A 15,109-nucleotide genomic window follows, 5' to 3' on the forward strand; every position below is an offset into this window, starting at 1 on the left:
AACAAAGTGCTAAAGTGCAAATAAGTGCTGTCGAAACAGTCTTCTTATAATTACATGTTAATACAACATCACACCTTTGTGTGTTGCGACTGTCACTTAAAAGCTGCATTCACTATTTTTTGACTAAAGTGAAATGTGTTGCTCACAGTGGTGAACCATAGAGAACCACACCTGAATAAGCAGTTCCTCTCAGGTCTGTATTTTAGCTTCTTTCAACACATCGTTTTGGTTTTATGGCCCGTAACTTTACTGCTTTCTCTCAGCATCATTTCCAGATGTAACAGGCAGCTGTTTTATGTGAAAAAGCTCTAAAAAATCCCTAAAAACCCCATTATATCTTACCTGCCTAGCTGGTGAACACTGAGGAGCATTTAGCAGCTAAGAAGTCAGATACTTAACTTGGGAATTGTCGGAGACCAAAACAGACCTACATTCACCAGGTGGCCAGAAACATGACATGTGTGTTGCAACTGTAAGAACTTAGGTAATAATATGTAAATGTTATGTTATAGTTTGCTGTGCTGCTCCCAAGTGGCCACAAAAATCTACATGTCTGTTTAAGATTTGATTTAGTTCCCTTTTTGATATTGAGTCTTGCAGAAATGTTTTCCACCTGGAACACAATGTGGATGCTTCTTGGCAAGAACTTGGTCCATTTACTAGCTGACCTACTCAGGATATGTTGAAGTGTCTAAAAATGAATGAACTCATGCCAGAATCCACATGGACTTTTATTCTGCCAGATGTCCAGTTTCAAATATGTAACTATATATTTAGAATTTTAAATCATTAAGTGGATGAATTAAAATACAAATAAACTGTGGAAAACATATATTTGCATAACATTCCCCACTTTATGAATAAAAAAGTTGTTAAAAAATCTCAAAATATCCGCATCATCCAGTGCTTGCATGTGGTATAATGCGCTGACTTTAAGGCTTGCTGGATACCTCATTACTTGACTATAAATAGGACTTGCAGGGCCAGTGTGAGATTGGATGTAGCCAGTGACTGTGCTGTGCTGCAATGTGTTTAGAGATAACAGAAACAGAGTCACAGAAATTGCTCCATGCTGCTCCTACTGAACTGGGTCACTCACACTGGAGCTTTCTCACACAGAAAACTATAAAACATCACATTAGGACTCTAGTTTCTAATACAAATGCATTCAGGTTCACAAGATGTATGAAGTGTTTCATGTGTACGTCTAAATGTGTGTTTTCTTCTTGTTCAGCTGCACATAGCACCAAATAAAAATGGATTTTAGAGCAGAATTGATGATACAGATAGCAGTTACCTTAGCAATTAATGTTGTGTTTTTGCATGTTTTCTGAGTGAAAGAGAGGGTGTGAAAACAGAAAAGAGTGCGTGTTTTTGTTTTGTTTTTGTGTGAGGGGGTGCGCATTAGCAGGGCCAGACAGTCATGGTCAGTCAAGTCACTGAGCCCTGCCCGACTATACTCTCTGTTGAGCTTTGATACAGAGGATGTTGTTTGTCATTGCTTGCAGGGAAATTCAAGAACACAGAATGACTTTGTATATGATAACTTTACTGAAAAGTAAACATTTCAATGTCCAGCAGAAGCAAAATATACAGTTATATTTTGTACAACAAGGTCAATAACAGCTTTCTGCAACAGATGCAGTCTATCCACAAAAAAAAAATCATTAACACTAAAAGCAATCATCTGTGATGGGGGAGACATGGCACATTGCTAATGTAATTCCCAAGGGTATCAAAGTCATGTATGAATGCTTTATGGATTATTTTAGTAGTTGAGTCAATAAAATAGATATCATTACACTCCATAATGTTCAATCTCCTCAGAAAAGTATCACAACTTTATATAACTCTAACCCATTACGGTATGTTAAGTTTTTTTTAACCATGTAAATGTTGATCCTTATGAATGAGTTCAGGTATAAACTGAAGATTATATACTGGAAAATTTCAGAACTTCACATTTATGTCATGACATAGACACTAGCCAAACACAAGGACTTGTCCTCAAAGTACTGTTCCTCTAGGGAAACTTCAACTTCATTCAACATCAGTGGAAACAAGCCTCCCAGTAGCACATGTCTTAGAGAGATGTTGATGGTCCGTTCCCTTTTTCCTGCCATAGATTATTTGTTCAGATGAATGCATCGTTAATTTGCACCTCAGCGACATAACTTCATGCTACATCAAACTCTGAATGACCCTCAACTATTTGACACAAATGCCCCTGCTAGTTTTTAATGGGCTTGTCCGAAGTTTTTTCATGACAAAGATTAATTTAACTGTTGAGAACACCTTCACTAAGAAAATATAATGATATAATCAGCTTTTTCCATCTTTGGTTGGAGGGAAAATCAGCATACTCATGGATCACTGTCTTGGATTTTGTGTGCAGTGAATCAAATGCATGAGATTAATATCAGGACAGTCACAGAGGTTAGTTTTCTTTTAAGAGGAGAAGAGTAGCAGTGATTATGTAGTGCATACTTTTATAAAAGACAAAACCATGTTTGTTAGCTTGCTACACATGTGGCCTGAACATGTGGCACAGCGACGACCTTAAGATCATGACCTACTGACCCAAGGGCAACATGAGGAATGAAAAAAAAATGTTGAAAAATACATTCATATGACCACACATGATTCACATGACTGGTCATGATGTGAATATTATGCAAGTCATCTGCACTTTGATTGCATAAATCATGTCTGTTTCATCCAGATTAAGCTTTGAAGATGCTTACTATTAGCTTCAGTGGAAATACCAGCTGCTGTTCTGGAAAGTCTTTAAAAACAATGGATGAAACAGACTGGGTATTAACAGAGTAACAAGGTACTGTTCATTATTATAAGGTCATTATTCATCATTTTAAGGTAGAAGAAAAGAAGAAAGGAGAGGAGAGAAGACAGCTCAGGTGAGAGAAAAAACCGGGAGCTGTCCCTGGTCCTGATTTAGCAGTAGCTGTTTTCCATTAACTGTATAGTGCTGAAAAGTGAAAAGTATCAACAAGTCGCAGGGCATGTCGTGGTCACATATATTTTTCTCTGTATGGGAGGCTCCCTCCGGTCGAAAATGTGTTTATCTTCTTGTTCCTTTGGTTGGATGTTTGAATTTTACTGTGCAGAATGATGTATGTGCAGTGTTTGACACTTGAAGGATGTTCATCTGCTGAACTTTCTCTGTGCTCACCCAAAAATTTAGAGTTTAAGGTGGGCACCTACAGGTAGGATTTGTAATATCACCACTACTCGGAGTCAGATGTGGTCCAGTATTCAACTTACACAAGTGTGATGTAGGAACTTGAAACCTCCAGTGCACATACACTGAGAATGGACTTTACAGTGAAGTAGGAGACATCTTGTGGTCAGCAGTTAAACTTCTGGACATAAGAATATTTGCATATTCATAGATTCTGGATTTTTTAATGAGGGAGAAAGAGTAGATGCTTAGACACAAATTAGTATTCAAACTAGAGTATTTTATATACATCTTAAAACATGACTGGAGGGGATCTTTATTGTGTCCCTATCTATCACTATCTAATAATATCACTTTACAGCCTACATCAAACTTGACTGGGTTTTACAACTATGAGGTCAAAGGCCAAAAACAATTTAAAAAGTATGTGTGAATAATGTGATTTCTGGAACATTGCCTCAAAACTTCTAAAACTTCTACAAATTTCAGCTGTTAACAAAACCAGCTGAGCACCACAGATGTAGACAGTAAAGAGTGAATCAGAATAACGTCAGAGTCAATGGAAGTGACGAGTCAATTTCAATTAAAAGTTGCTGATGAGGAAATGTATAAAAGTGGAAGTGGAGATATGATTGCTACAATCCACTTGAGATGAGAAAATATATAACACTAGATTCATTATTCGAAGTCATTTCAGTTCCTCATTTTGGAAAATGGACAATGTCCTGGTATGTGCGTGTGTGTGTGTGTGTGTGTGTGTGTGTGTGTGTGTGTGTGTGTGTGTGTGTGTCTGTCATAGGCTACTTTTGGGGACAAAATTCAGACTGAAGACCAGTTGATTGGGGATATGGCTTGTCTGATTGGGGACAAAAGCCGTGTCCCCCATTGGTAAAACGCTGATTTTTGGGACAGTGGTTATGGTTAAGATTAGGTTAAGTCTCCAAGAGATGAAGGTAAGTCTATTTAATGTCCCCAGAAGTGACCTAGCACAAATGTGTGTGTGTGTGTGTGTGTGTGTGTGTGTGTGTGTGTGTGTGTGTGTGTGTGTGTGTGTTGGTGGAGGGAGGGGGTTCATTAATTTATCTATTTTCTGAGCAGACTAGAAATTAATTTCACAAAAATAACCAGGCTATCGAATAGATTGCAGCCTCTGTGAAAGCAATATGTGAACTTGAGAACCTACATGATGCATTGCATGAGAGCAAGAGGTTCACAGCCTTGTGTGTAACTGACAGTGACCCAATACCAACGTCAATGATAGCCGGTTTCACACATCAGAAGTGCCAAAAGTGGTGGAAGTCAAAGTGTGTGAATCCCACATCCTAAATTCAGTTACAGTATATTGTCTGTTTTGAGAATTTAAAAGGATGCTGTGATGTTTTGACACTAGAAGGCAGTTTTCATATTAATCTGTTGAAAGTGGAAAGTTTCTTTGCGCTCACCTTAAATCTGAGTTTAAGCCATGTACTTACAAGCATGATTTGTGACATCACAACTAGTCTAGAGCCAATCCTGGTCCAGTATTCAACTTACACAAGTGTGATGTGGAAACTTGAAGCCTCCAGTGCACAAACACTGAGATTGGACTCTACAGTGAAGTAGGAGACATCTTGTGTCCAGTTAAACTATTAACTATTAACAATATTTGCATATTTATAGATTCTGGATTTTTCAATGAGATAAGGAACAGATATAATTTTAAGGATTTTAATGAGGTAATTTGACTTTTTTTTGGTGGAAAAACTATATCAGACACACATTATTATTCAAAGCAGACTGTTTTTTTTAAAAAAAAATATATCTTACAACATGTCTGGAAGAGATCTTTGAGGTTTATAAATTATAACTAATGGCTTTCATTAATAGTTATTACATGCTTTATAGATCAGTTATAAACATTAAGAAAAACATCTTTTGAGTCACCAGGTTGTTGCTGGTGTTTATCCTGCTCCAGCATCATGCATGCTTTGTCTTTTTAACCCTTTATTTCATCATACAGGCCCCTCAAACAGAAAGTCTGACCTCTGACAACATAACTGAAGGGCATTTAGACCAAAACGTATATATATTCACAACGTCTTCAAGAGTTACAACTGCAGATTTGAACTTTTGTAGGAACATTAATGGATGAATTAAGTTATTAATGGATGTTAACATATAGAAGTGCTTATGACTTACTAACTTTTGCTGGTGACTTATTAGAACATGGGCAACACACATTTGTAAATGCAGAGTTGATGTTTATTATCCTTTATAAACGTTTTACTAACTTATAACAGCAAACTTGACGTCTTATTAGAAAGAGCAGAACTCTTGACCCAGTAATGACTTAATCATAACTTGACTGTTAATGACTCATCAGCCAGAGAGGTTTTTCACAATATGGCAGCCCAAAAAGTTGTTCTTTATGGTTTATAAGTAATCTATAGAGAATCGCTAATGACTTGTTAGGGAGAAGTACATGGTGCATGGTGATAGAAGGTAAGTTTTCCAATTCAAATCACAATGTTTAAAGTGCACATGTGACAAATGAGAGACACTGGGCACTATGACCCAGCAGATAGCCTACTCTTCCTGGAGAGAGAGAGAGAGAGATAGAGAGAGAGAGAGAGAGAGAGAGAGAGAGAGAGAGAGAGAGAGAGAGAGAGAGAGAGAGAGAGAGAGAGAGAGAGAAGGCTGTGATCAGTGGTGCTTGTTTGATGCAGAGTGTGTATAAAACCGAGACTTTGGGTCGGCTCACCATTCAACCACAGGGGCCTTCAGGAGACACAGCTCTGGAGAACTTCTGCCCTACATGCGGATTATCTGTGACATCTTACCCCAGATGTTGGGACATCAGGACGCACTGCTCATCACTTACACACAAACTTTTTCTGACTTATTTGTTGCGTGTATTTACAGTTAAGAAAAGTTTGCTTTTATGGCTAAAAAACGGAAAAGTGTGAATTCCTGCGAGGAATGGATATTTACTTCCTAACATCGGCATCTGTGTATTAAAATCTAATGAAACAGAAGAAAATGAGGAAGAAAGGAATCCATATTTATACTTCAGACTGTGCCATTCATCTGGCCGGATGGCACGGATAGTTTTACCACCTCATCAAGAGAAAAGGGGGCACCTTAAAGACAGACATCTCAGAGGGTGAAATAAAAAATGACAAAAAGTGACTAAAAGTTATGGATCACTCCGGTCAAGTCGAGCCGACTCAACCGGTGAACACCACAAACGACAGTTTTGTTACAAATGCATCCACGGTGGATAAGAGCGCAGAGAGTCTCGCCTATCAGATCAGTCTGGCGATGATTCTCTCTGCCATCACGCTCGCCACCACTTTATCCAACGCGTTCGTCATTGCCACAATCTCCCAGTCGAAGAAGCTGCAAACTCCTGCGAACTTTTTGATCGCCTCTCTGGCCGTCACCGACCTGCTGGTATCCATTCTGGTGATGCCCATCTGCGTCTCGTACACGGTCAACCACACATGGACGCTCGGGCAAATTGTGTGCGACATCTGGCTTTCCTCGGACATAACGTGTTGCACCGCGTCCATCCTCCACTTGTGCGTAATAGCGCTGGATAGATTCTGGGCCATCACGGACGCGGTGGAGTACTCCAAAAAGCGCACGACGGGACGCGCAGCCGGGATGGTGGCCACAGCTTGGGTCATCGCCATCTCCATCTCCCTGCCGCCTCTCTTCTGGAGGCAGGTGAAGGCGGGGGGGCTGACCGACTGCAACGTCAACACGGATCATATTTTCTACACCATCTACTCCACTTTCGGGGCATTCTACATCCCCACATTGCTGCTTATTGTCCTCTACGGGCGGATATATGTCGAGGCTCGGAAGCGGATTCTCAAGCAGTCCCCAAAGAAAGTGGGGAAGAGACTCACCTCGGCGCACCTGGTCACCAACTCCCCCGGATCCGTGGCGTCCACCGCCTCTCTGCAGTGCAAGAGACACGACACTCCTTCAAGCGACACCGGGTCTTCAACAAGCGAGAACCAGGTGAAGGTGACGGTGTCGGACGCGCTTTTGGAGAAGAAGCGCATCTCAGCAGCCAGAGAGAGAAAAGCGACAAAGACACTGGGGATAATCCTCGGCGCTTATATTGTCTGCTGGCTGCCGTTTTTCATATACACGCTGGTAGTGGCCACATGTGACACATGTTTAATCCCCGAGTTATTTGACTTTTTCACCTGGCTGGGATATCTGAACTCCCTCATCAACCCGATCATATACACGATGTCTAATGAGGACTTCAAGAAAGCTTTCCATAAACTCGTACGCTTCAGATGCTGCAGGTCGTGAATGTGAAATGTTCCTTCATTCTCCAATAAGATTTATTTTTTGATATAACATTTTAAAAAGCATTAGAGTGTAGAATAGTTAAAATAAATGACATTTCTATGACTCGCGTCTAGCAAACCAGTATAAATTGTGCATGCAAAGGGTAAAAAAAAATCCATGTTCAGTATGAAGACTTAAAATGACAATTTTCATAAAAGAAAATCTGCAGTGAAATTGTTCCACATGATTTTCACGGATTTAAACCTACATAGTTATTTTCTTAAATAATTATGTGAAATTAGCTCAAGCCACTGGTAGGCTCAATTCTTTAAAAAAAAAAAAAAAAAAAAAACTTGCTTATATTAAAAAAATAAGATTTAATATTGAATTTAACACTAAAATACTTATGAAGATGGACATTTTTTTTGCAGTGTGAGTGTTGGAAATTCCACTTTCACTTGAACTTGTCATATGTTCTCATCTTAATTGGTGCATTTGCTCTGTTGAAGGAGAAAATCCAATGATGGGTTGTTAATATTCTGTACGGATCCCTGTTTAGGTTGTACAGTATGTTAAAGCAGCACAAGGCGCTTTATTCCCATGTGACGAGTGATGATTGACCCAGTAATGCCAGCTGCACCAAGCAACACAGATCATAAACATCTGGCATAGTTTTATGAGTCAAATATATAAAGTTTAATCTAAAAGACCCAAGATTCAGTTGCATAATGTATATTTATTAATTTTATTTTTTTGAAACTGATGTATCCTGGGAAATAATAACATGGATATATATTTTGATTATGTATTGGGCTGCTTGCTGCTACTCTTTATGGTTGGCATTATCTTTTTTTCATTTAGAGAGCCATATTCAGCTAAAAAAAAAGACAAAAGTCTGTTTGTTGTTCCAGACATTAAGAAAAGATTCATACAAACAAAGAAACTGTGGCTAATATCCACCCAGCAGAGCTGAAAGCTGATGATAAGGTCAGTTTTGCTTTGTGTGGGTTTGTTTGCTGCTACATTAAATCTGTATCTATGTCATGTTCATGCGTGAAATGGTTTGCCATCTCATGGCTATAGAATCTGATTTACTGCTTCGACCTGAAGAGCTACAGAAATAATCCTGGAGATCTGTCAGAAATAAAAGTATGTTGCTCTAAGAATTTATCTGTTCTCATTCAGAGATGCTGTGCAATAAAGGCTTTCAAGTATTTTTTCACAATTGTTCACAATTGTTACCTTTAGATGTAATGAAGGATTAGAGTAATGTGCCAAGCATATCATGATGATGTCAAGATGAAGTCCAACAAGCTCTTGAGGCACTCACAGACATGACACAGAATTAAACAATACACATCAGTTCAGATGAATGTGCGTCATTGACACATCAGCTCCTCCTGGCTTTTTTATTCTAAGACAGGATTGGGATTCTGTTGAGGTTATGATTTTCAATATGGTTTGAACTCCCCACCATCTTTCTGTCCTTCCAGTCGCTCTGCTGCGTTCCTGCAGGCAGAGGAGGACACAGTCTATGTGGTCAACAGCTGTCACAGTTCAATAAGTCATGAGAGCGACGATGGGCAATGCTCTTCTGGTGTACTTCACATACACAGAGTGAGCCACTCGTATTGTCAACACACACATACACACACACACACACACACACACACACACACACACCCTTTGGCTTTCCATATATGAATTTTCATACGCCTCATCATGCATGAAAGATGATTGCACCTGAGCAGGCAGATGTTCAAAGAACCACAATGTCTAGGATTTTCTGTGGCTGTTACAGTAAGCTGAAAGACTGAGGAAAGTGACAGGTTCAAAGATCAGCCACTGCAAAATTTATGAGCAAGGACTCCCAGAACTCCCTGGTGGAAAGTAACAAAGTACATTTACTCAAGTACTGTACTTTTTTGAGGTACTTTTATTTTACTTGAGTATTTCCATTTGATGCTACTTTATATTTCCACTCCACTACATTTCAGAGGGAAATATTGTACTTTCTACTTCACTACATTTATTTGACAGCTTTAGTTACTTCACAGATGAAGATTTGACACAATGGATAAAATAACAAGCTTTTAAAATACAACACATTGTTAAAGGTGAAACCAGTGGTTTTCAACCTTTTTGACATCTTACAAAAAGCAGTGTGTAGTCGGGTCACATTTCAGATGTCTATGAGTTGTTAACAGCTGCACCAAATAGTGATTTTTCCCTCTAAACTTCTCACATGGTTTCATTTCAATAAATGTTCAAATGATCCAATATTTCACCAAAAATCAAAGATGAGTGACTAATGACTGATTGACAGATTTGTGTATCAGAACTTTGTTTTTTCTTCTTTCCTCTCCCATTAATCATCTCACGACCCCTCAGATTTATCTGGTGATCCCTTGAAGGGGCCTGACCCTTAGGTTGGTAACCACTGGACTAAACTAGCCAACTGTATATAAAGTAGTTCAAACTAGCTCCACCTCCAGCAGCTACAACAATGATAGTTTGATGTTTAATGATATAACTCCTCATTTAAAACCACTGATTTTTTTCAATCAGACTTCATAACAAGAAAAAAAATAAGCAATGTAATTATACAAGAACACCTCAAATTACAGTCACTTTAGGCGACTAAACAGGGTCTCTGAACAAGACTGGCAACAGCTGTGGTTGACCTCCTTCACAGGAATTTCATGCATTTTTTCAAAGTTGTGGATAATGTGCACATCCAACCCCATCTGGGTACAGGTGCAGGACAAATAACAGCATGCAGGAGCGCAGTGGCAGCTGAATGTTTACAGAGCATGCCACATAACAATAATGTCCCTGGTTCACCTCTGCCTGGGGACCCTTCTTGTATGTCGTACCTCTCTCTCCCTATTGTTTCCTGTCTACTTCTCCCTCTCAGTTGTCAATTAAAGGCAAAACTGCCCAAAAACATATCTTAAAAAAAAAACAAAATTAAATTTTCAAACTCCTAACATTTTAATGCAACGTTACGCCATACAAGGTCGTCTTCAGGCAATGAAAAATACAGGCTCACAGACTTACAACACATAACACACTGAAGAAGATATTGTAGCCCATACAGGACATGTGTCATACATATCTTCAGTTGTTTTGGAATTTTTTTTATTATAGGTCTAGGTTTTTACATCTTAGATACCTCTACATAGTGTTCATTTTTCTCTCTTTTTAAAACTTTTTAAAAATGTATATAGCAAAAAATGTGCATCACATATGTCCTATATAGGCTACTGTCCATTCTGTCATTTTTCTGTCCATTATAAATTGTGTGGGGATGATGGTTTTTATTTTGTATCTTATGATCTCCTAATTGTAGGTGGAGCTGTCATTTTCTGTCTCTATAACCTGTTTTTGGTCATGTAGATGTTTGGCTGAAGAAGACCTTCTAGGTGGAAATGTAGTATGACAATTTTGGAGGCTTGAATATTTTTCTCCCGTGTCATTGCACATGCAGTGGCACAGGGTCACATACTGTGGATGTCACACAGATGTCAACGAACCAGATAAATATTTAATACAGAAAGATTGTTGCTGTTTGGTTTATGAATTTGTGCAGCCAGAGAAGTATTGTATGGCATATGTAGGTAACATCTTCAGCTGCAGAGCAACAAACCTCATGTTATTATCATGGTATGACTGCATTGTGCCAGCAAATACATTAATTATACAACCACTCTTTTTTTCTATTGGTTGAATGTGCTGCATTACTGGTTTGTTGTGGAGTGAAGGACGTTGTTGACGTAACAACTAGTGAGGCTGAACACATGGATAATGAACCCATAAAATATTCTTTCGCTGAATGTGGTATTGGTTAACAGCTTTATTGTTTCATCCTTTCCGGGTGAAGAAGGTTCACAACATTCATCACCTGAAAATGGAGGTGCAAGGGCCCATCTTCTATTAATAAATTACCTTGCCAAGGTGACAGCAATTGACCTTGACAGGATGGTAAACGAGTCAGCATGTCATCTATTAAGCAACACGGGAAGGTAAGAAGATTGAGGGTGAAGAACAATTAAAGGCGTATTACCTGAGTTTTTCAAATGCTGACCACTAGCTCTTTCAGGAATACGGTCAAACCCATTCGCTTGCATTGCAGGTTTGTTTATTGCACAAACATAACAGCCGCAGTGGAAATTCATCATACAAATGTAATTGTAATCAATACCTAATGGCAGAACCATAAATCTATGTTCCACACTAATGATAACAAGACAATATGGAGCTAAAATTGAAGAAGGTGGAGCCATTCGCTGCTTTATTTACACCCACAAACACTAAACACACCTCAACTTATGTGTGGATGAATTGGGTTTCACTGAGACAATATACTTATGTTATTGAAAACGTGTGTGTGAGGTAATTCACAGCCTTCAGTCATGCATGTTCTTTCCGTGCTTCACTTCAGATCCATGTCCACAAGCAGTTTATCTTGCCTTTCAACAAAGTGGGTTAAAGGCCCACAGCGCTTTGTATTAGTTCTCCATATGCTCACCTATGTTTCTAATATGTTTCTCTTATAAATCTCCCTGAAACATAAAAAGGACCATTTCAAATTAGAAGACACACCGTATTTGACTGCCTTTAGCTATTTGAGAATTATAAAGTAAAATAATCTCACTGTGCTGGTGATCCAATTGACTGGCTGCATTTACATTGGAGCTTGCTGAATCTATCACACTTAACATCAACTCTGGCCTGACAAGCAATATATCACCAAATTAGGCAGTAGTAGTAGTTGTGGTAGTGGAGGTGTGCATACGTGCTTATATGATCCATCCATCTATACTGTATACATGCATCACTGGTAATGGGTACTCAATTACCAGTGAGAGACGGAAGGGTGTTACCTTGATTTTGCACTTGGTCGTGGAAAATCATATTATGGTAGGTTTTATCATGAAATAACAGATTAAATCTTCCGCTGTGGGCTGAAAAAATTGGATGACTTGGATTTCTTAAACACCCCTAAAACCACTTGGATTAAAATGTAAGGTGAGTTTTCTGATAGTATTTCCTATGAAGCTAGTGATCTGGACATTGGTCAGGGTTTTCACAATCACAAATACATTCTTTGCCAGCTGCAGTATCCATTCTTGAGAGACATACTGTATGCTGAGACATTAAATGAAAAATAATTAACAGATGGTAAAATATACACACGTAGCTAAACTCCAGCAGACTTTACCCTTCCATTGATGGATAAATGTACATGTGAGTTTTCAACATTATTTAAGTTTGACCTGTAGTAAACACAAAAATGAGCACCCCGGATTAGCTATCGCTATTCTAAAATCACAAAATCTTTCTTTAAGGGACAAATGAATTACTTAAAGCAACAAAACATTGTAAAATTAGGCCTGATGTGCACAATTTAATTTGCAAGTCACCTGTTTACTGACCTTGATTAACTTCCTTTACCAAATCCTGCCAAGTCTAGTGCCGTTCTAATCTTTCCATTGCTTACTAGGACACTCAGGGTGCACAAAGATGAAAGTAAGAAAGAAACTGTTGTCGAATAAGGAGCTGGTGGGAGTTGGATGTCTTGTTCTTGGCTGACATTTGTGTCGAACTCAAAGATGCCCCTGCTCAAAGGTCAAGCACATTATCCAGTCCTCGTTAAAAGGCAGAGCACAGAGACCACTACAACAGAGAAGACGGCAGTTCAACACAAGAGGTCATTTTATTTCTCCGTATATGTCTGCTTCCCTTTTTCCAGCACTATGTCCCAAATATATTTGCATGTGGTGATACACTGGCTCGGCTTGAGAAAGGTTTTCTTAGTGCTGATCATTGTTGCAGATATTCACAGTCTTGGTTTGAATGTATATGCTATAACACATACAGTTATAGGAGTAATTTTTTGTGTTATAACTATGGCTGCATCAATTGGACATTTGTCAGAACAATTCCTGCAATAATAAAGCAATACATTTGTGGGAAAAAAACATCACACACTGATGGATTTCTGTTTCATCGAGAGCTTTGAAGAATATAAATTAGGGTTTTCCCTCACCTCGGGGATAATTTACATATTGTCTATTAACCTTTTGATATTAAGCATGAGAAGGCGCATTGAGATGGAAACTTGACTAGCATGTTTGTAATTTCCTATTTTCACAAGCAATAACAACATAAAATGTCACTGAAGCTATTAGCATGAAATTTGCCTGACACAACCTAATTCAGCCTTTTTTCCTCGTTCACAAACCCCCAAGCTTCTTGTCACTCTTAATAAGGGAATTTCTCCTCACCACCTCCACATTTCCCTTTAAAACAAGCTTCCTGCTTTGGTTTGACACAGGTTTGGTATTTAAAACAGGATCAAGAGGCATTTTTACCTCGCGAGGCAGCTGGATTTGCAAGATCATGAGATCACACGAGAATCCATCTTGTCAGGCTTCAAGTTATGCGCTTGTGTCCAAACCACTGGTGGTTTGGACCAATCTGTGTCCCATGAAGATTCTTGTGTGGTCTCGTGATCTTGCAATCCACCTGCCTCGCAAGATGTGTAGGTACCAGATCGGCTCAGCCTGCCAGATCGGGTCAGGGTCCTGCATTTACAGATGATGTCACACATTATGATTGGCTGTACATTGGAAAGTGTACAAATGCTGTGTGTTCACGCCACAGACTACCATTTAAATGAGAAAATTTTTATTGTGCAGTTGTTTGTGTAGAGAAAGAGGTCCACCTTTAATAAAATGTAAAACCGCCAAACTTTACATGTAATTCTTTCAAATCTGTTTGTGTAGAGTGTAAGTTCACCAATATTTACATCTAAAAAATTCATCTTTCTATAGATATAGACATTTTAATCATACAGTACCAGATAGATATTTTTAATGTGACCCATCTGTGCACAAGATTTTTTTTATTTTTTAAATTCTTGATTTGATTCTGTGCTGGGCATAAATGCCCCTCTGCAGTCTGGGACATGGGCTGCTCCATTATTTATTAGAAAAAGAACAACAAATTTCGTGCACAACCCACAAATAGATTTCAGTGAGGCAAAAATGCTGCAAAACTGTGATAAACCAGTACTTTGCCCTGTCTTGACAGAGGAAACCTCAGCCGTGTTTCCAGCATTCAAATCACCTACCAACCACCTCTTAATACAATATCCTAATTAAGGGGAAACTTTGGTATTTTTCAACCTGGACCCGTTTTTCCCCATCTTTTTCTGTCTAAGTGACTAATGGGGACAACAATATTTTAAATTGATCCAGTATCGAGCAAGAATTTAAACTGGCAGCTGCAAAACAGGTTGCAATGTAATCCGATTGGACAATAGTGCTCCGTCAATGTACGTCCACTAAAAGGGCTTGTTTTTGCCACTGACAGGCTCTGATTGTAATTATAAGTGTCTGACAACATTATGGAAAGGACCATACAGAGAAATTAAACTTTTTTTTTACCTGTCGCTTGAGTCGGTCTGTTCGTTATTGTGTCTCATGAAGTCTCGCTCAAAGAGAAATATTGTTCTGAAATCTCGTGAGACATGAGTTGTTGTCAAAATCAGCTACGTATATATAAATAGAACAGGTGGAAGCCTAGCCCACATAATACAGACATTGCTGCCTC

The 15,109-nt window shown here is 38.8% G+C and overlaps 1 protein-coding gene across 1 annotated transcript; it reads left to right on the forward strand.

The window, feature by feature from the left end:
- Positions 1-5,899: 5,899 nt before the first annotated feature.
- Positions 5,900-8,719, forward strand: htr1b (5-hydroxytryptamine (serotonin) receptor 1B). Its single transcript, XM_067614750.1, has one exon. The coding sequence runs from the start codon at positions 6,377-6,379 to the stop codon at positions 7,508-7,510; it is 1,134 nt and encodes a 377-aa protein (XP_067470851.1). The 5' UTR covers positions 5,900-6,376; the 3' UTR covers positions 7,511-8,719.
- The last annotated feature ends 6,390 nt before the right edge of the window (positions 8,720-15,109 follow it).

This window comes from Thunnus thynnus, chromosome 16 (genome assembly GCF_963924715.1).
Source record: "Thunnus thynnus chromosome 16, fThuThy2.1, whole genome shotgun sequence".
In the NCBI taxonomy this organism is placed as follows: domain Eukaryota; kingdom Metazoa; phylum Chordata; class Actinopteri; order Scombriformes; family Scombridae; genus Thunnus; species Thunnus thynnus.